We start from the raw sequence: 19,905 nt of genomic DNA on the forward strand, positions 1-19,905 counted from the left end.
AGCTGGGACAAAAGTTTGTTATGAATGCTCTTCTCAAAGCCCAGCAGTAACCTGTTTTCTGTATTTTTCCAGTGGGTGCACCACAAATGCAGGTGGAGTTGGAGTTAAGCAATGCCCAAAAAGTGCTGTGAGCCCCCAAGAGCCTCAGCATAGGATGTGGTGTCCACGAGTGCAGGAAAGGAAAAATGTTTGTTTGTTTTTTTTATGGGAGGCATGCATTGAATTTACAGTTTACAGTTCCCCTTTGGGTGATCTCTGCTGTTAGCTCATCTCTGCTGAGGTCTGAGCACTCCTGAATTCTGTGCTGGAGCAGAGATAAGGGTTGAGTCACAGTGCCAAAAAGAGACAGCCCTGCATCTTTCAGCCTCAACCCAAAACTCAGCACTCCATTTTGGAGCAGAGCAGCCCCATCCCCATGCAATGCTGCTCCCCAACCTGGTGCTCCCTGGCAGCCCCCAGTCCCAGCCATCCTCCTGCAACGGGACCACGTCTTCCATCAGCTGCTCCCATCTCATCTCTGCAAGGTGCTGAGCTGCAGGAACCACAGCTCTGGCACCCCATAAAAGCAAGCAGAGAGACGCATGTGATCATTATGCAAAGGACTCGCTCCTTTATGGGATTTGGATTATGGTTTGTAACAGACAGAGCTTAACAGCGGAGCGCGTTTGGTTTTATGGGCGCCATAAAGACGAGCGGCCTCACAGCTGGGAGAGAGCAAAACAAACTGGGCAGAAGCAGCGGGAGGGCATTGCAGCCCTGCAGCAAGGCAAGGGGTGCCAGGAAAACCCAAAAGCAGGGGTCCCAAAGCCAAGAGTCCCAAAGCAAGGGTCCCAAAGCCAAGAGTCCCAAAGCCAAGGGTCATACCCAATGCCCAATGCTGCAGGAGCTCTACAAGCATCGTGCCGGGAGGAGCACTCCCCAGGTGTCTGTAAGGCTGGGGGGCTGAGCAGGAGGGTGACACGGTGTCAGGCCCGGCTGCAAATCTCTTTTATTGTGATAATTGCCAATGCTCCCGCTGCCGTGAAAATCAAATTACGCGGTGCAGAGATAAGGGTCTGTCCCACGCCGAGGGAGGAAGGGGTGGTGGAGTGCGGGTGTGTGGCAGCTGCTTATCACAGGGATGCAGAAAGGATGGAAAATACAAGCAGAGCAGCTGGGGGTGAGGTGACTTTTGCATTTCTTGTTGGGAAAACGAAAAGGACCTGGGGATGATCGGTATCTCGTTGCCACGCTCGAGCTCTTTAGCTCGCTCTAAGATAAACGTTACCCTCAGCCCGTCCTCAATCCCAGCCTTGGCCCTCCTCCCTTTGGCCTGGAAGAGGTTTGATAAATATTTAAGCAAAATGCTTCCAGCACGATGCATGCTACGACACAGAGCCCTGAAACCACGATGCACGGGGATAGCACCGCGCTGCTCCGCTTGCACAGATGCCCTTTGCAGCCACTCCATCCTCAGCTGGGCTGATCATCGCTGCTTTGCCCTGGGAATTTTTAATTGAAACAGCCCCTTGGAAAAACAGCCCATATGTCTGCTGATCCGGAGAGCAGCCGGCTGCTGGCAGGAGCTGCTCAGTGATACCCCGTGGGAGAAGTCAGCTCCGTGAGCAGGGTTTGCAAACACAGCACTGCACTGTGCCACGCTGCTGCCTGGCGGCCCCATCCCCACCACAGCTGCTCTCATCCTCAGCCCCAGGAGAAAATGGGAAACAAACCCAAACAGCACATCCCTTCTCGTTTCCTTCCCTCTGTCTCCTGGAGGTGGCCCCGGCAGCCCTTGGTGCTTTTAGGATGCAGCAAAGGGGCATGGAGTTGTTCCCCCTTTACCCCCCTTTACTCCCTTTTTGTTCCCTTTTGCTCCGTTTGCTCCCATCCCCGATGCATGAGGTTGCACAGAACTCCGCTCCCCACAGAGCCCTCAGCACAAGCAGAGCATCCTCTGATCAGAGGAAATCTGCTCAGGAAAGGCACAGGGAGCCCCAAAGCAGAACTCTGAAGGGTGATGTAACCACGTTTTCCTCCTCAGAGCTCTGGGATGAATTATTTAGACATGCAAGCAGCAGCTCTGCTGAATTATTGAGGGGGATTTGGGTTTGGAGGCTGATGAAGCAGAAGCAAACGGAGCTGAGCACTGTGCTGAATAGTCCCGAGAGGAAGCTGGGTCCTTTTTTTCTTATTATTCCCCCCATACTCAGTACAAAATCTAAGCACTAGAAACTTTGTTTGCTTTCAGAGCCCCTGCAGTGAAATGGAGCTTAAGAGGAATCCCTATTGCATGAGACCTGGGCTGGGAAAGCAGGACCTGGCAGGGTGACCAGCACAGATTCTCAGATTAACACCACAGATCAATACTGAGAGCCATGCAATAACGTATCCATGTTTTGCAACATTGTCGGGCAGGGAGAAGCTGCTTTGTTTAACTGCAAAAGCAAACTTTGCTTTGAGGCTCTGGGGATGTGGTCTGGGCTTGTCTCTGTTTTAGCATCGAGCAAAAGAAAAAGCTGCGGAGCGACCAAGGAGCCGAGAAATGGATGAGCTCTTATCATTAATTTTAATGGGAAAGGAACAGATGAATCCCAGAAGTGGGAGAGGAAATTTCAGGCTGCCTTTACGAGCTCGGGTGTAATACCATTTTCTCATGACCTTTGGTCTGTTTGTTGCTGCTAAACTGCCTGGGAGTGAAACCCCTGAGCACAACACAGTGGAATCAGGGTCTGAATGGGGCTGGGGTTGAAACTCAGCCTTCATCTCCCCTGATGAGAGCACTGCTGTGCTGGGAGAGCTGTGCCAAGCTCAGTGCTCAGCACAGCTGCCATTGGGAGTGCTGAGCGTGGTCCTCGCCCTTCCTGTGCTGCCCAGGTTGGGTTCCTGCACCGCTGCTCAAAAACCACAAACTGAAGTTCCTCTGGAGCACCACTGGGTTCGGTTCCTTTTCCTATCCTTGCTTCCAGTATTGCTTCCGAGGTCTGCAGGGAGAAAAGCCATTAAACACACTTACTCCTTGCTTTTAGTGCTGATCTTATTCTCTTGTAATTCCCTTAAATTGGCACGAGCTTTTTTTATTATATTATACCTGATTTCAATGGATTTGTAAATAATCTGTTAGCAAAAAAAAACCCCAAAAACAACAACAACAAAAAAACCAAACCTGCTTTATGATTACTGTTTATCTTTCAACCTAAATACAAAGGAAATAGGACTCGTATTCAACCTACAAAATCACTTAGGGCTGTGCAGGCACAAATATGCAGGAGGGTGATCAGTAGCATCTGCCCAAGCAGTGGCTGGGAGTGCCAGTAAGTGCTGCAATGATCCTTGCAATTATCCATGCAGTGAGTCCTGCAATGATCCATGCAATGAGCCCTGCAGTGATTCATGCAATGAGCTCTGCAATGACCCCTGCAATGATCCATGCAATGATCCCTGCAATGATCCATGCAATGAGCCCTGCAATGATCCATGCAATGAGCTCTGCAATGATCCCTGCAATGATCCATGCAATGAGCACTGCAATGATCCATGCAATGAGCTCTGCAATGATCCCTGCAATGATCCATGCAATGAGCCCTGCAATGATCCATGCAATGAGCTCTGCAATGATCCCTGCAATGATCCATGCAATGAGCCCTGCAGTGATCCATGCAATGAGCTCTGCAATGATCCCTGCAATGATCCATGCAATGAGCACTGCAATGATCCATGCAATGAGCTCTGCAATGAGCCCTGCAACGATCCATGCAATGAGCCCTGCAATGATCCATGCAATGAGCTCTGCAATGAGCCGTGCAATGATCCATGCAATGAGCTCTGCAATGAGCCGTGCAATGATCCATGCAATGAGCCCTGCTCCACGAGTGCCCTTTGCTGCTCTTCCCTGAGCTGCCTCATACTGGGAAAGCTTCCATGTGGCTGAGAGGTGAGGTGGCCCCACGAGTCAGACTCGTTTGAGGGGGTGAGGGCACAGCAGCTGAGACGAGTGCTGGCTTGTGCAGGACAGATGGGTCGGGGAGGGCAATTTACAGCCCAGGAGGAGCTGCTGCCAATGGGGCTGCCATACCAGGGGGACAGCGAGGTGACACAGCATCCCCCCTCCAGGTTAAGGGCTGCACGCTGAGCTCCATCACTGCACAATCTGCTTCAAGTCAGGACGATTCCTGAAAAGCTGCAGACACAACCGCTGCCCCATCTGGTACAGATAACTTCTTGGCTTCGCTGCCTTGTTTTGTTATGACTTACTGTAGAAACATGAAGCCCCATTCGAACGAAAATGAATCGTAATTCTTTTTTATGCCTTTTTCCCTTGACTGAAATCCTGTTAAATCATTCCTCTGCACTCACAGGAATACACTTTTCTTCTTCTCTTTCTTCTCCGTCTCCTTCTCCTTCTTCTTCCTCTCTCCAATTTCTCGCTCCTAAAATAGCAAATTCCAGCTGACTGCTTTCAAGGCAACGAGGCGCCTGCAGGATTGTGGGAGCATTGCTCAAATCAGCAGAGAAACTAACGAAGCTGCCAGGAAACAATATTAAAAAAAGACAGGGGGGGTGGATCTCATCTGCCATAAATCAAAGCGCTGCGGTCTGAGCGGAGCTGAGCCCTCATTGCTGTTCTGCTCCACCCCATTGCTGCACCTCTCCAACACATGAGCACGGGGCAGGGCTGGGGCAGAGCTCACCGCTCCGGTTTGCAGTGTTTGCAGCATGTGAGCAGGGACTGAGCAAGCCCTGGCACACAGCCTGGGCTGTCCTTGAGCTGTGCCAAAGGCAGCGCCAGGAGTCTGCTCCCATGGGATGCTGTGGGCAGATGGGAGCACAGTGCGCAACTGCTTTGGGACTGACTTCACCCCTGGCCATGAGGCTTTAGCAACGTGCTGGCTTGCTTTCTGTTTCCCCCAACCCATTTCTTGCGTTCACACGACGTTGGGGACCCACTTGTTGCTCCCTCTTGCAGTGCTGGAGCAGCTTTGCTCGCTGCACACCTGGATGAGATGCAGCCACGCAGCTCCGTGCGTGGGGCAAGTCCTGATGTGCTGCCAGTCGGTGTGTGCATTCCTGAGTGCTGTGTCAGCCTGAGGCATGGCCAGCAGGCAGAAAAGCTGCCCCAGGTGGGATGAGATGAGTGACCCAGGGAGCAAGGAGGAGGCAAACAGAGCTATCCAGGGGAAAATGGAGAGGAGGGATGTGTGAATGTAACCAAGCCTGCAGCACGGCTCTGGCTACAATGGAAGAAATCAGTGCTGGAGAAATCTTCAGGGAGGAGATTTAGCACAGCTACTCAGAATTTTTCTGTAGAGCATTCCTCCCCACCATCCAGTGTGAAAGAGGAGGTCAGGAGGCCTCAAGGGCCTGATTCCACAGTCTGCCCCATGGCACAGTAACTCCCAGCTCTCTGCTTGTGCTGACCTCAGCTTGCTGTGTTTGGGGCAGTTTCGCTGGGCACAGATCCCTGCCAGGCCCAGCACTGCAGGAGCCAGAGTGGCAGTAGTGTGCATGTTGCAGAAGGCTCAGCACCTCACATCCTGCATTTATTTGCCTTTCCACCCAGTAAATGCATGCAGATGGGCATGTATGAACCTTTATGGAAGGGGTTGTTTGCAGAGCCAAAGCCACTTCACTGAGCATCGGGCTGAGTAAGGGGAGGCTGCTCTGCTGCTGCTGGGCAGCTTGGCCGGCCCTGAGTCTGTTGGAGCTGGTGCAGATCTGCAGGTACCGTGCCTCAGTTTCCCCTCCCAACCCTTGGGCAGCTCTGGCCACGGCCCCACAGCTCAGTTTCCTGTATCTGAGGATGGGGAATGTGGCTGGGGAATGGTGTGATCCAGCCGGGAGAAAGCGGAGTCTGCCCTCCCAGCCCCTGCCCTGAACGAGGTCGAGCAGAGCTGCACCCCCCGCTGCCGGCTGCTGCTCGGATCTCCGGGCTCTCCCCATGCTGAGCTCTCAGAGGCACCGACGGTGCCAGGCGCTCAACCCGAGCACCTCTTGTCCTCCTTTAACCCCCTCCACGCTTCAAGTCTGGGGAGCAAAGCGACCTATCCCTCCACGAACACCCTGTGCCGGCCGTGGGGCGGGGGGAGGTGGGGGCACGGCCGGGACACAAAGGCCGGGGGATGCAGCGGGGCGGGCCGATGCGCGGGGCTCCGGGCTCCTCCTCCTCCTCCGCCGCCTCCGAGCGGGGATGCTGCTGCCGGGCACGCACCGGGAGCCCCGCGGAGCTCTGCGGGCTGCGGCCACCCGAGGTGGGAACCCATCGGGACCGGAGGCTGCGCGGGGGGACGGGGAGCCGTCGGGGGACGGGGAGCTCCGGGGAGGGGGGCGGAACGGAGCGGAGGGGTTTGCGGCGCGGGGACAGCGGGCGGCCCCGCACGGCGGCGAGCATCGCTCCCAGCCGTGAGCTTCGGGGTTCGGGTACCTCCACGTCCGGGGGGGTCCTGCGGGTGTCCCCTTCCCCCTAACGCGAGCGCGGCCCCGGTTGCGCGCACCCCTCCGCGGCTGCTGTGCTCGGCTCTGCCCCATCGCTTCTATCCGAAGAGTGGCAAACTTCAAGGAGAGGGGGAACTGTGCCTGCTCAGCACCTCGGATCAGGCTGCTGCTGGCTGTACAGCCCTCGAACTCTTTGGGAAACGTGCAGATGGACGTCTATCTGCCTTGTTGTGAGCATCAAGCCGTGCTGGCGTCGGATATTATTTGCTGGGGGAGCGTGGGGAGAGCGGGTGGGCGGCGTGGGTGCAGAGGGCTGCTGTGCGGGAGGCTGTGGTTTGTGCAGGTGTTGGGATCCTCCGTGTGTGAGGACTGATGGTGTCGGGATGCTGAGTGCGAGCCTGCAGCTGGGCTCTGCCGGTCGTGTGTCAGCCTTTCCTTGTGCCGGTGCTATCCTCTGTGTGTGTGTGTGTGTGTGCACGTAAATGCACGGAGGAGGTCACGGCTGAGCAGAGGATGCAGAGCTCTCAGATCCTGGAAAGCCAGCAATTCATCTCTGCCCTTAAAAACAGAGCTCAGGCACTGTTGCTGTGGCTGGAGTCAGCTTGGGTCTTCCCTGCTCAGCAGCTCCACAGAGCCTCACAGGGACAGCGTTCAGCCCCAGCACTGCACTCCTATCTTCCCTGGGAGTTTGCAGCTGGCTGCCTCCAAAGGGCAGGATACCCACAGGGACTCTCCTTCTCCAGGTTCAGGAGTATTTATCTGCTCATTGGTGTAACTCCCAGTGGGGCCAACACAACATTTGTTGACCCAGGGATGTGGAGGAGCCCCAACCTCTACCCCCATTGCTGACCTCCTCCAGTCCCATCTGCATCACTGCTGCTGGGCGCTCTGTTTGGTTTCCTGTTGTTCCCTTTGGCTGACCCCCCCAGCAGTGCTGTGCCCCGGGCACCTCCTCACCACTGCACACCAGTCTGAGGGCCTTTTGGTGCTGACAAGTGAGCTGAGACCTGGGAACTCAGCACAGGGAGCAGCACCTGACCCATTTTCCTGAGCAGGCTCGTGTTCATGCAGCAGTCCCTATGGTTGTCCAGATTCCTCCGGAGAGCTTGTTTTCCTCCTTGAAAGCTGCAGCAAGTGCAACACGAGCAGGAAACAAAGTCTCTGCTATCAGTCTCACTGATAGCATCGCTCCAGACGCCAACGAACCTTCCTTTTGAAATAATCAGCACGAGAGCCTGCCTGGCTGCCTGCCCCCAGCCTACCCCGCCAGCTGCGCTCACGGCCATGGGCTCACACCTCCATCCAGCCCAGGACCCGCAGAGCCCCCCTTGCCATTAATCACCGGGGCCATTAATCAGCAGGACAAAGAATTACAAGAGCAAAAAACCATCGGTGCAAGCAATCAGCGGAGGGGGCAATTAATGGCAGCTGCAAAAGTGAGCTCGGGAGCACAATCGGGTGCTGCGGGGGATGCTCGTGGCTCCCACTGGGCTCTGTGTGCCCCCAGCTGTGCCTCTATTGACCCCTCCTCCTGGCACTGGGGCTGCTAAATCAGTCCTGAGCCGTTCCTTCCACCCACCCCTTAGTCACTCTTCCTTGGCACTGCGGAGAGGTGGGAGGCGAATGAATTTGAGGCTCAGGGAAAGGAGATTTCAAGAAAAGGGATCTGTGTAAGGAACCAACAGGCAGAGCAGGCAGCCCATACAGACAAGGGCAGACCCAGCCCCAAGCAGAGGGACATGGAAAAGAGACACCTGCTGGGATGCAGGCTGGGGCATCCCAGAGCTTCTGTCCCATCTCGTCCCTCCTCACTCCGATGCTATCATTCACACTCAATCGCTGTTTTCCCCTCCTGAAAAGCCTTTATTTGCTGCAGGCAGGTACAGTCATGCTCAGCACACACTCAGGTGAGGCATCTGAGGCATTCAGGAGGTGGGCAGCCACCAAGCAGGCTCTGTGCAACCAGGAGCAGAGGGCTGGAGCAGCTCCCCACCTCTTTTGGGACCATTCAGAAACCCATCTCCATCTGCAGCAGTGAGAGCTCCCAGTCCCCCCTCAAAACCCCACAATGTGGATAAGTGACAATAGCACTGCTGCAGCAAAGTGCTGCTAAAGCCCCTGAATGCTGCATGTACTGATAAATAGTTCTGTTGGAGGTGCTGAAACCCCTCTGCCCAATTCACCATTGCAGTCTGGGGGCTGTGAGCTGCTGCAGGGCTGCAGGCAGGCGGCAGTGGGCAGGAGCAATGTGGGTGGTTGCCATTGGGGCTGAGTTAAAAATAGCAGGGAATGCGTGAAGGTTTGGCACGTGGGTCACAGAGGATTTCCTGCAGGGGCTGTTTGCCAGCAATGGGTGTTTTGGAGTGGTGTTAAGAAAAGGGCCCCCTAGAGCAGGAAGGCTCAGTGGGTTGGTTGTGGAAGTGCTGGGTGGCCATTGCTTTGTTAGGGAGGGGAAAAAACAGGAGCAAGGGGCACTCTGTTACACAAGCAGGGCTGGGATGCTGTCCCTGCAGCACTCTGCAGCTGGGAGCTCCAGGCAGCAGCGCTGTGTTCAGACCTTCCTCTTCCTCCTGCAAAGTTCTCCTCTTGAGCTAAAAGCAATCTCTGTTATCCTATTGCCAGGCCTCTCCAAGGCAGCTCCTTCCAGCAGAGGGTAGCAATGCATGAGCATGCTGTCCTCCTTGGGATAAAGGGGTTCTTAATTACTTGTTAGGGATCCTCACCTTTGGAGCAAACATCTCCCTTCCGCTGCGCAGCATTGTTGAGGTTTCCTGCATGCAGAAGGGAGAAATGCATCCACTTCCAATCCTGCAGAAGCAAAGAGAATGGTGTCAGAGGGAAAGTTGGAAGGCGTATCTCAATATTTAATTGCCTTTTAGCAAAACATCAGCCACAACAGCAGCAAAAGGCAGAGCTGTATCACAGAAATGCCCCTCTGAAATGCAAGCGGCTGTGTTTATTTTTTTTAACAATTAAACGCCATCTCCATCAGCCACTTGTGGATGATCTTATTTAAAGGTTAATTGAATATTCCTTGCAACTTTGATGTGCATTTCTCTTTGGAAAGAACTGCTCCATTTGGCAGCCAGGCATTAAAGGGGTGGAATGCGCAATGGGCCAATTTGGGAAAAAAGGAGGAGGAGGGAAATAGGAAGCGAGAAATGAATTTGCCTTTTCTTTTCCCTTCTGTGGCTGCTGTACCAAAGCAGTTGAGCAGAGCAGGGATGGGGGAATGTAATGCTCTGGAAAGCAAAAGGAGCTGAAGGATGTGAGCAGACAGAGGCAGCACAGCAGATGCTCTGCACGACAGGGACGGAGCCTGGCTTGTTGTCAGCAGGCAGAAGTTGCCTTTTCTCAGCTCCCTCTTGGCTGAGCACTGCGTGGGGTACAAAAATACCCAGAATGAGAGAAATCACAGCACAACTGGTATTGCAGACAGGAAAGGATGGTGCAGAAGGAGTGCGTGGCTTTGCTCTGGAGCTTGGGTGCTGGGAAGGTGATGTGGGCTTAACACAGAGAGCCTGGTTTGGTGGCAGACATGAAGTCCTATGTTAGAAAAATTCTTTCCCTGATACTCAGCCTTCTTGCTAAGCTCATGGATTTAGAGTGCTCAGCTATCCAGGCCAGTTATTTTCCCTCCCAGCACTTAGCAGAGCACCCAGAGAATGTGGATTTGCTTTTGTAGCCCCAAAAGGTGCTCAAAGCCCATGGGAAGGGAAGGGGCAGCAGCATGGAGGCAATGAGGGCTCCTGGCTGCTCCTCTGCCTGCTGGGGGGGGGGAGGCAAGAAGAGCACTGCAGATGGAGCCTGGTCTCCATGGCAGCCCACAGCTCCAGTTCTAAATTTTTCCCTGTCCATGGAGAGGATGCTTCTCCTCTGTGTGTTCTGGGGGGGCTGCAGCAGAAAGAAAGAGCCTCAGTTTGGTTTGTTTTTTTTGGCTTTTTTTTTTTTTGGCAGTTTGAGGAAATGGGAGAAACCCTTGGTGCTCCCACTCTGGCAGAACCCAGTGGGCAACAGACACCCCATCACTCATTCATGCTGTACCCATGATTGGGGGGCAGAGGAAGATGCATGCAAAGCCCATGGAACAGAAAGCCTGGAGGAGCCGTATTTAGGGCACATCTCTGGTTACGTGAAGCTTTTGCTATTTCTGGCTGCATCCTTTGCATCAATGAGATCCTGGAAAAAGCTCACGGAAGACGTGTGGGACAGACACTCTCTGCTGAGCTGTGGGGATGGAAGGACAGCATTCTGCACATCCCAACCACGCTCAGGGGCACCTGCCAGGCGAGGCAGCCCCTTGCCAGCCCCCTTTTTTGAGTGCCCACCCCCTCCTCCATCCTCACACACTGCCAGATTGTGTTTTACAGGGTCGGAAATAGATGCGCGAGAAGGGGCCTCGCAGATCCCAAGTGAAAGCCATGCTCAGCTGTCACCCACCCCAGCACCAGCTGCCGGCCCCAGACGGTTCCCAAAATAAGCAGCCCACAGCTCCCGGGCACGGCGCGGCCGCTTCCCACCTGCCAGCCCCGTAGGGCCCTCTCAACTCCCATCCTGGGGGTGCAAAATCCCCACCCCACAGCTCAGTAGAAAAATCCTGGGTTCCACCAGACCTGAGCATTTCTGCGTTCCCAATTAGCAGGGCTTTAATTGCAGCGTTTGTTGCTTGTTAGCAGGAAAAGCCAGATGCTCTTAGAAGTGAAGCGAGCTGAAAGGATCTTTCTCCCCACCCAAGGAATATTTAAGTATGTCTCATACAAACATTTCCTTTGTGCTGGGAACATGACTGTGGGGACATGTGGGTGCTGCTTGGCTGCTGATTCACCAACAAGTGCCAGGGTCCATTTATTATGGGAGCGGGGCAGAGCTGGGAGCAGCTCAGGGAGCTCCTGCATGGCACAGCTGGGGTTCTTTGTGCGCGGCCAGGTGAAGGCTGGGAGATGGTCCTTCACCATAAGCTCACATAGCAACGCTACTGGGCAGTGCATCCCTGAGCTGGGGAGCTCTGAGTGCAGTGTGTTGTAGGGCAGTCCCTTTGGGAGCCATCTCCTTTGGGCAGCGTCCTCTTTGGGCACCATCTCCTATGGGAACCAGCCCCTTGGGCACCAACATCCTTGGGTACCAGAAATCACAGCTTTTTCTGAGTAGAACTGCTTGCTGCAGCCGTTAGCACCAAGTTTGTCTTGCTCTTAAGTCCCCCTTGGGCTCGAGAGACAGATCTGTCACTTCTGTAGCCCACGCACCTGCCTGTGCTATTAGCGTAGGCGAACTGTCCAGTAAGCATTAGCTGCAGAGAAAGCACAAGGCTCTGCAGGAATGCAGACACTTGAAGTCCGGGCTTTGCTGACTTGTATTTCTGCAGGTTGTGCAATCGTCCCCAGCAGTGCAGGAGCCTCTCCCTGCCTCCAGCAGGGTTTCTGCTCAGAGAAACGCAGTGGCTTCCCCACATAGGGATCAGACAGAGTGAGAGGAGGCATTGCGCAGCGGGTGTTGAGTCAATATCCTCACCAGCTCGCTCTGCCAATATGATTCATTGTTAATTCAAGAAATTCCTCTTACCCTAGTACTGGGTTCCCTAATCGTGGCTTAATCCAGGCGCCTCAGTGCCACCTACATCATCACACCAACGCCCATTGAGGCCACTTGTGGGCTCACCCCGGGTCAGGACCAGGCTGCACGCTACACAGGTGCCTGCAGCTCCTTCTGCTCTTCCCAGTGCTGATGCAGAATTCTGCAGAAATAAAGAGCACCTGAGACATTCTGCAGGACCTGGGTGCAAGGAAGCAGCACTCGGTGCTGCCAACGAGCTCCAAAGCAGGTCTGGATTTCTTTGTAGTTGCTCAATGCAACAAACCTTCACCTCCAGGAGCCCAGCTGCCAGGGGACACTGGCACAGCACATGCTACGGCTGCCACTCTGGCACTGAGCCCACCAAACCCTCTGCCAAAGGCACTGCTGGCTCCTCTAACAAGCACCAGCCAGGGGGTGTGAATTCTCCCAGTGTTCATTGAAATAACATTAAGTGTGATGGACTCCTGGGCTATTAGAGTGGATGTAACATGTAATTGAGGCTGGTTATTCTTCATCTGGAGTGTCCCCCTTCACTAATGGCAAATCAGGGCAGAACACATGGTGCGCGCTTTGTGAGCCCCGCTGCAATTCACTCGCTGCCTCCGATCAAAACGATCCCAATGAATGTCAATGAATGAGCAGGGGGACAATGAATTAGAGTGAATGAAAGCCTTGTCGTGGGGCCCTTTGCCAGCACACGGCCACAATGCAGCACCGCAAGGACAGCGCCTGCCTGGGCTGTGTTGAGTTCATTCCCATTAGTGCGATGAGGGTGAGGATCACCAGGTGGGGGCAAGGTCGGTGCTGCTGATGGGGCTCTCCAGGCCTCATAGCTGCCATTTCCATGGGGACCAAAGTAAAGGGGTTGGAGGAGCTGGGCACGGGGAGTTGGGTTGGGCATAGGCATGGATATGCTCACCCCATGGATGCTCACACATGGTCTGTCCAGCTCCCGGGTGCGGTGTTTGCAAGCATGTGATATCAGCACTTTGCCTGAAATTCAAACCATTCAATCCCAGTTTTGATTCCAGATCTCAATCCCAGCCCAGTGAGATTGCTGCTAAGTTTTGGATTGAGCCGCCTCTTCATTAAGTCGTTAATCAGATGCTGCAGGCAGCACATGCATTGCTTTTCACCATAGAAATGTCCACATTTCCCCCCTGGGGCCACGTTCTGAGTGTCTCAAAGACCCAAATCATTGAGCAAAACATGGGCACATCACCTGGCAGTGATCGACAGAAAGAGGAAGGATGCTCCTCCCGGATCCGGGCTCTTGGCAGCTGCTGCTTCTGCTCCTGTGCTATCCGTGCACCTCCCAATAAACACCCAGATGTGTGGGCGCATCTGCACAGAAATGATGAATAATAATGTGAGAGGGAAAAAGAGTGGGTGAGAGGGTGCAGGGGAGAAGGAAGAGCTCAGATACTGGAGGGGAAGAACAGGATCAGCAGGGAAAGAGCGATGCTGCGAAGCCTGGAAAGGAAAGAAGGCTCTCACTAAGGTGAGAGAAAGCAACTGCCCGTGAAAGCTTTGCAGGGAAGAGGGAAAGGCTTCAAAGAAACCGTGCTGCCAGGAGATAAGATTAAATTCCTGCAATCTGCAGGGAGAGCTGCCCTCCTGCGCGTGATCGCAGGGCAGGCATGATTGGATTTTGGAAGGAATGTGGCATGCCATTCATTTTTTCCCCCCTTTCTGCAAAAAATAAGACCGGGTCCAGCCTCAGTTCATCCTATCTGGGCAGCCTGCACTGCTCACAGCACCACAAGCCCCTGCATGCAGCACTGCAGTTGCTGAGCACTGCATGGGATGTGCATGGTCCCCTGTAGGGCAATCCCTGGCTCCGAGCACCACCCCGACCTTCACTGCTGTGCAGAGCCTGCAGAGCCTTTTCCTTCCTGCTCACGCTGTGTGCTGAATGCCAACACCTCCACAGCTTTCAAATTAAATCGGCAGAGGGAAGGGGAAGAAAAAAGCCGTGCCTGACCCTCCCAGGCACGCGTGGGTTGGATGGGAACACCTCCTTTTCAAGGGGCTGGAAAGTCCCAGTGCTCCCTCCCCAGCTGCCGGCACCCACAAATCCATGCAGGTGCACACACAGTGCTGTTATCCCATTCCCTGCAGCAATACTTCCTCCACTGTTGTGCCTCTCACCCTGTAAAAATGAATGAACCCAAACTCATGGATCACTTCCAGTGCATCAGCATCCAGACGGGCTGCTGGCTCACTTCTCTTAATCTCCCAAAAAATGGATTTAGGGATTAAAGCGGATCTTCTGTCTTGCTGGGACTTTGGTTTGACACTTAATCAATGTGAGTCCTTGGGGCACAGAGGAAAAGAAAAGAAATTAAGCTGAGGGATGGGCATAGGCTGCAGTTATCGAGCTCAGGGTGCAGAGGAGCCTGACAGAGAGTCAGAACATGACAAAACATAGAAATAACATTGGAGCAGCTCCTACCAGGAAGGCAGTGAGGGTGCCCCAGTGTTCTGTGCTATGGGCACCCCAGAGCAAAGCCAAACTATGCAGCACCCACAGCACCAAGCACAGAAGTGTGCAGCAGGTTGCATGCAGCAGGTTGCATGCAGAGCAGAGCATGCTGCTTCCAATTGCTCACGCTCCCCAAGTGATTCAGCCATCAAACAATTCCTCTTTCTCTGACATCTCGCTGTGCAACCCAAATTTAGCTCACTTTGGTTATGCTCTCATACCCGCCCACCAGCAGCTTGTTCCCCTTCTCCCCACCTCACCCTTTAATTACCCCATGGAAGGCATTGCGAGGGCCCCCAGGAGTCAGGATTTGATCCTTTTTTGCTTTTTCCCCCCTTAGCAAAGAGAATTAATGCTCTGCATACCTCTGAACGCTAATCACAATGCTCAGCACACACACAATGCCTCTCCTCTTCTGAAGTGCTGCACCGACATTAAGCAACATTAAGCATAATTAAGCCTCGCAGCATCCCTTTTCAGGTGGGTTAAGAGGAGCACTGAAAATTGAAGAGGAATGGGAGAACAGGGTGATGAAGCACCCTCACGTGCAGGGGATGCCCTCTGCGTGACCCTTTCCATGCTGTCAGCGTTGCACCTCCAGGATCAGCTCCCAGCGCTGGGTGCAGACTGCATCCCACCTCCACCCTGCGGTGCTCACTTTGCTCTTTGCCTCCCATAGGATTGCAGCTCCCGGGCACAGCGAGGGCTCTGCTATGATCACAGCCAGCGTGCCACCTGCCCGGCAGCAGCATGGGCAGTGTCAGTAGTCTCATCTCTGGCCACAGCTTTCACAGCAAGCACTGCCGTGCCTCGCAGTACAAGCTCCGTAAGTCGTCCCATCTGAAGAAGCTCAACAGGTACTCGGACGGGCTGCTCCGCTTTGGCTTCTCCCAGGAATCCGGCCACAAATCGGGTTCCAAAAGCAGCAAGAATGAGGACTTCTTTTACATCAAAGTCAGTCAGAAGGCACCCGGTCCCCACCGCACGGACTACACCGCGCTGGGCAGCTCGGAGCTGGGCCAGGCTGGGAGCAGCGGGGTGGACTTTGGGACACCCACACCCCAGAAGCTGAGGCCATTCCCCAGCCAGCTGGAAGTGGTGAGGAGGGGAGACGGGGTCCTAAACACACGGCTCCCTGCCCTATGGGGTGCTTGGGGTGCTCACCTTTGGGGTTTATGGCAGGGCTTTGGGGGGCAGAAGGGATGGTGGTGGGTTTATGCTGATGGGCTCTGCTCTTCCCCCAGGGTGTGGAGAAACCCACGGCACGACCCACCGCCTTCAAGCCAGTACTGCCCCGCTCCAGTGCCGTCCTCCACTCAACCCCAGAGAATGGAGCTCACCTCCCCACACAGCTTCACCCCCTGGACAAAGGCAAGGAGCAGGAGCTGAAGCCGGCGCTGTGCTCAGGAGGGCTGTCTGACTCAGGCAGGAACTCCATGTCCAGCCTGCCCACCCACAGCACCAGCAGCAGCTATCAGCTGGACCCCATCGTCACCCCCGTGGGGCCCATCAGCCGCTTCGGGGGCTCTGCACACAACATCATGCAGTGTGCCATCATCCAGGACAGCAACATGATGAGCCTCAAGGCCATGTCCTTCTCCGACGGTGGCAACAAAATCCTCAACCCCAGCAAAGCCCCCCAGCACCGCGCCGCCGAGAAGACCGCGTGCATCCGCTCACCCATCTCCACAGATGAGTCCACCATCCAGGAGCTGGAGCAGAAGCTGCTGGAGAGGGAGGGAGAGCTGCAGGAGCTACAGCTGAGCTTCGAGGAGAAGGAAGCCAGTTCCTGCCAGGTGTACGAGGAGAAGCAGCGGCGCTGCAAGGAGGAGCTGGAGGGGCTCAAGCAGAAGTGCAACAGCAAGCTGAAGCAGAGCTCGCAGAAAACCCAGCGCACGCAGCAAGTTCTCCAGCTCCAGGTGTTCCAGCTCCAACAGGAGAAGCAGCAGCTGCGGGAGGAGCTGGAGAACCTCATGAAGGAGCAAAATTTGCTGGAGACCAAGCTGAGGTCCTACGAGAAGGAGAAGACCAGCTTTGCACCAGCGCTGGAAGAAACACAATGGGAGGTAAGGCCCAGAGGCACAGAGCTGTGGTGCAGAATGCAAAGGTGTGCAGGGGAGGGGTGGCAGCAAACCCTGCAGCTCTTCTCCATTGGTATCCACACCATCAGCAGCCCCTCTGGTGCTGGATGTAGCAGCTGGCAATCAGCCTTGGCAGGGGTTGGAACCTGATGGTCTTTGAGATCCATTCCAAACTAACCGTGTAATGATTCTGTGATAATCTCGGTGTGACTACAGCCCTAATGTGAGCGCTGTCTTCCCACAGGTGTGCCAGAAGTCAGGGGAGATCTCCCTGCTGAAGCAGCAGCTGAAGGAGTCCCAGACCGAGCTCACCACCAAGACCACTGAGATCCTCAGCCTGAAAGCACAGCTGAAGGACGTGAGGGCCAAGATGGAAGGGCTGGAGATGAAGACCCAGGACCTGGAGGGCTCCCTGCGCACCAAAGCCATAGAGCTGGAGGTGTGTGAAAATGAGCTGCAGCGCAAGAAGAACGAGTCCGAGCTGCTGAGGGAGAAGGTCAACCTGTTGGAGCAGGAGATAGTTGAGCTGCGGGCAGAGATGGCCATGCTCCGGGCACAGCTGAGTGATGCCACCCGGCCCAGTGAGGTGCAGGCATTGCAAGGTGAGGTGGAGAGGCTGCGGGCTGAGCTGCAAGCTGAACGGGACAGCAACGAGCAGATGAGCTCCAGCTTCCAGCAGGAGCGGCAGACGTGGAGGGAGGAAAAAGAGAAGGTGATCCACTACCAGAAGCAGTTGCAGCAGAGCTACCTGCACATGTACAAGAGGAACCAGAACCTGGAGAAGATGCTGCAGCAGCTCGCGGCGGGGGAGGATGGCAAGGAGCCCATTGAGCTGGACATCCCCGGCGCTGACGTGCCCTACGAGGACATCATAGCCACTGAGATCTGACCCCACTCCTCTTCCCTGTACTGTTTGATGAGCCATGTATTTATTTAGAGGAGCCAGCGTCCGGCCAGCTCCTCGCTGCTGCCTGTTGTGTTCGAGGCCAACAAGCCACTCGTGCCAATGGTGACGTCCTGCAGCCCCCCCCCCTCTCCCCCGACCCTTGTAGGACCAGCAATGAGGGCAAACAGGGAATGGGACATGGGCAAATGCTCGATAGTGGGATGATGCCCTTGGTCCCAGCTTCCTGTTACAGCCTGGACAGGGTATAGAGCTGCTTTCCCCCGTTATTTATGGACCCCACATGACCCACTCCGGCCCTCCAGCTCCTGCAGTGCCTCGGGGAGGACCCTGCACACATGCACTACTTCACACCCATGGGAGCAACCTTCAGTGCGCAGGGATGGTGCCTTCCAGCTCCAGGGAGCAGAGGTTGGGATGACCCAGACATCAGGAGGGGATATCTATTTTATACAGAAAATCCAGAGTTAACGCTTCCTGCCTCCTCCCTGTCTTTTTAGAATCACAGCAACCAAAAATGCATTTTTTTTCCCTGTTCTCCCATCACAGCAGTCACACAAGCCCCAGGCTGAGCCCCCACCCCATTACCAGCACCCACGTATCACCACTCACTGCTGGCCATATATCCTTCCTCCCACCACCGCGAGCAGGATGAGCTCCTCCCTGCCACGAAGCACAGGGGCACTCCTAGCACAACCCAACACCCCTCACCCACAGATGTGACCCACAGAAACCAGTCTGTGCCTTCTGCACTGCTCAGCAACCACCACGTCCCCACCCAGCCCACGGCTGAGCCCCAAGGTTGCAGATCAGGGACCCACACCCAAGCCAGAGCCCCTCTCCCATGGGCTCCCCACCACAGGAGCAGAGCTCAGCCCCCTCCAAGCCCCACTCCTGCCCCCACCACCCCAACCCCTCATCCCCAGCACTCAATGCTGTATGATGTGATTGCCCAGAGGTGCCCACTGCTGCCTTTGCACAACGCTGTGTGTGACCGTGAGCATTGCAGGTGTGTGAGATGTGTGAGCTGGCAGCTGGCCGGCCACAGCCTGTACAGATAATTATTATTTTTCTGCAGGTTTTTTTTTCTGTTTGTTTGTTTGTATTATTTGTTGGTTCTTTTTTGATGTTATTTCCGGTGACTGATGTAAACTACTGGTTAATTTTATGGTTTTATTTATAAATAATTTTTTTCAAACTCATCTCTGTGCTCTCCAGGGGTCTCCAGGCAGCGGTCAGAGCATTTCCCCCACATCTCTAGATGGCACATCATTCCCCAAGAGATAAGAGACATTCATCACAGCATCACCAAGGTCCCTTCTAAGCCATCCTCCCACATGGCCCTGCTCACCTCCAGCCCTTTACTAGGTGGGCTGCCCTGTGCTCTGTTTAGCTGGGATAACTCCTGCATGGAAAAGCAGCACCTTGCTGCAAGCATGGAAAGGAGAAGACAAAACCCCTGCGCTCTGCAATGGGTTGGTTTTCATTTCCAGAGCAGCCCAAGCAGTGCTGCCTCACTGTGAAAACAGGTAGAGATCACAGAATGGCCCGGGTTGGAAGGGACCTCAAGGATCACAAAACTCCAATCCCCTGCCACACGTCGGGCCACCAACCTCCACATTTCACACCAGCCCAGGCTGCCCAGGGCCCCATCCAACCTGGCCTTGAACACCTCCAGGGATGGACGGGGCATCCACAGCCTCTCTAGGCATTCTGTTCCAACACCTCATCACTCTCTCTGTAAAGAACTTAGAAGAGATACAGGGAACATAGCCCGATCAAAGTCAAGTTTTGACTGTAATGCATTGTTTTCCCCTCCAAACTGGGAGGAAGAAATCACATCACAGAAAGCTGGGGGCATCCTCTGCTGCACTGAGGAGCAGAGCACCCTGGTGACACCAGTGGTACCCAACACAGCACCAGTGTGTGCTGGGGGACAAAGCAGCAGCAATGCTTCTGTGCAGGACTGTGGGTTGGTGCTTCCCATTAGCTCTGCCCCAGCTGCTCGAGCCTAACTCCGCTCAACAGAAGGAGCCAGAATTAGTTGTTGAACGAATCAGCAGATGGAAATAAGCTTCGAGAGAGAGGAAAGCTGATTTACATCTTTTCTTAACACCTCCGTGCCACTAGGCTACTTTTCCGCTATGGGGGGGCTCAGTCAGACCCAACATCCCAGCAGAGACACGACCGGAGCTGCCTTTGAAAGAGCAATTAGCCCGAACCGCCCCGCACACAGGGCGAGGAGGCAGAGCTGCTTTTGATGTGCAAATCCCCCGCAGCAGCTCCCGCACCGGCCTGCCTCGCATCTGCTGCTCCGAGGGGCAGTGGCCACTGTTTGCTCTGCAGCGAGGCAGCAGCTGCTGTGGGGCTGAGGCTGAAACCGGGGGGTAGAGGGGATGGGACCCCCAGGCAGTCCTCATTAGTCATTGCCGAAGAGGGAAATACTGTGTAAA

General features: G+C 54.8%; 1 protein-coding gene and 2 long non-coding RNA genes across 4 annotated transcripts; 1 reads left to right on the top strand and 2 right to left on the bottom strand.

Annotated features, from left to right (window-relative positions):
• Window positions 1-2,010: 2,010 nt before the first annotated feature.
• LOC146542833 (uncharacterized) lies at window positions 2,011-4,893 on the bottom strand. 2 transcript variants are annotated; one of them, XR_014887974.1, is made up of 2 exons: window positions 4,336-4,893; window positions 2,011-2,963 (listed from the first exon to the last, which is right to left on the bottom strand). It is a non-coding gene; the product is annotated as an uncharacterized LOC146542833 (long non-coding RNA). The 2 variants fall into 2 exon arrangements; XR_014887975.1 differs by having other exon boundaries at window positions 4,234-4,893.
• A 1,200-nt stretch (window positions 4,894-6,093) lies between these two features.
• Window positions 6,094-18,654, top strand: LZTS1 (leucine zipper tumor suppressor 1). The gene is made up of 4 exons (XM_085242866.1): window positions 6,094-6,227; window positions 15,147-15,565; window positions 15,712-16,533; window positions 16,793-18,654. The coding sequence occupies exons 2-4, from the start codon at window positions 15,218-15,220 to the stop codon at window positions 17,435-17,437; spliced, it is 1,815 nt and encodes a 604-aa protein (XP_085098992.1). The 5' UTR covers window positions 6,094-6,227; window positions 15,147-15,217; the 3' UTR covers window positions 17,438-18,654.
• LOC146542834 (uncharacterized) lies at window positions 8,438-13,811 on the bottom strand. Its single transcript, XR_014887976.1, has 3 exons — window positions 13,205-13,811; window positions 9,135-9,219; window positions 8,438-9,051 (listed from the first exon to the last, which is right to left on the bottom strand). It is a non-coding gene; the product is annotated as an uncharacterized LOC146542834 (long non-coding RNA).
• Window positions 18,655-19,905: the final 1,251 nt, after the last annotated feature.

This window comes from Meleagris gallopavo, chromosome 24 (genome assembly GCF_905368555.1).
Source record: "Meleagris gallopavo chromosome 24, MGAL_WU_HG_1.1, whole genome shotgun sequence".
Classification (NCBI taxonomy): domain Eukaryota; kingdom Metazoa; phylum Chordata; class Aves; order Galliformes; family Phasianidae; genus Meleagris; species Meleagris gallopavo.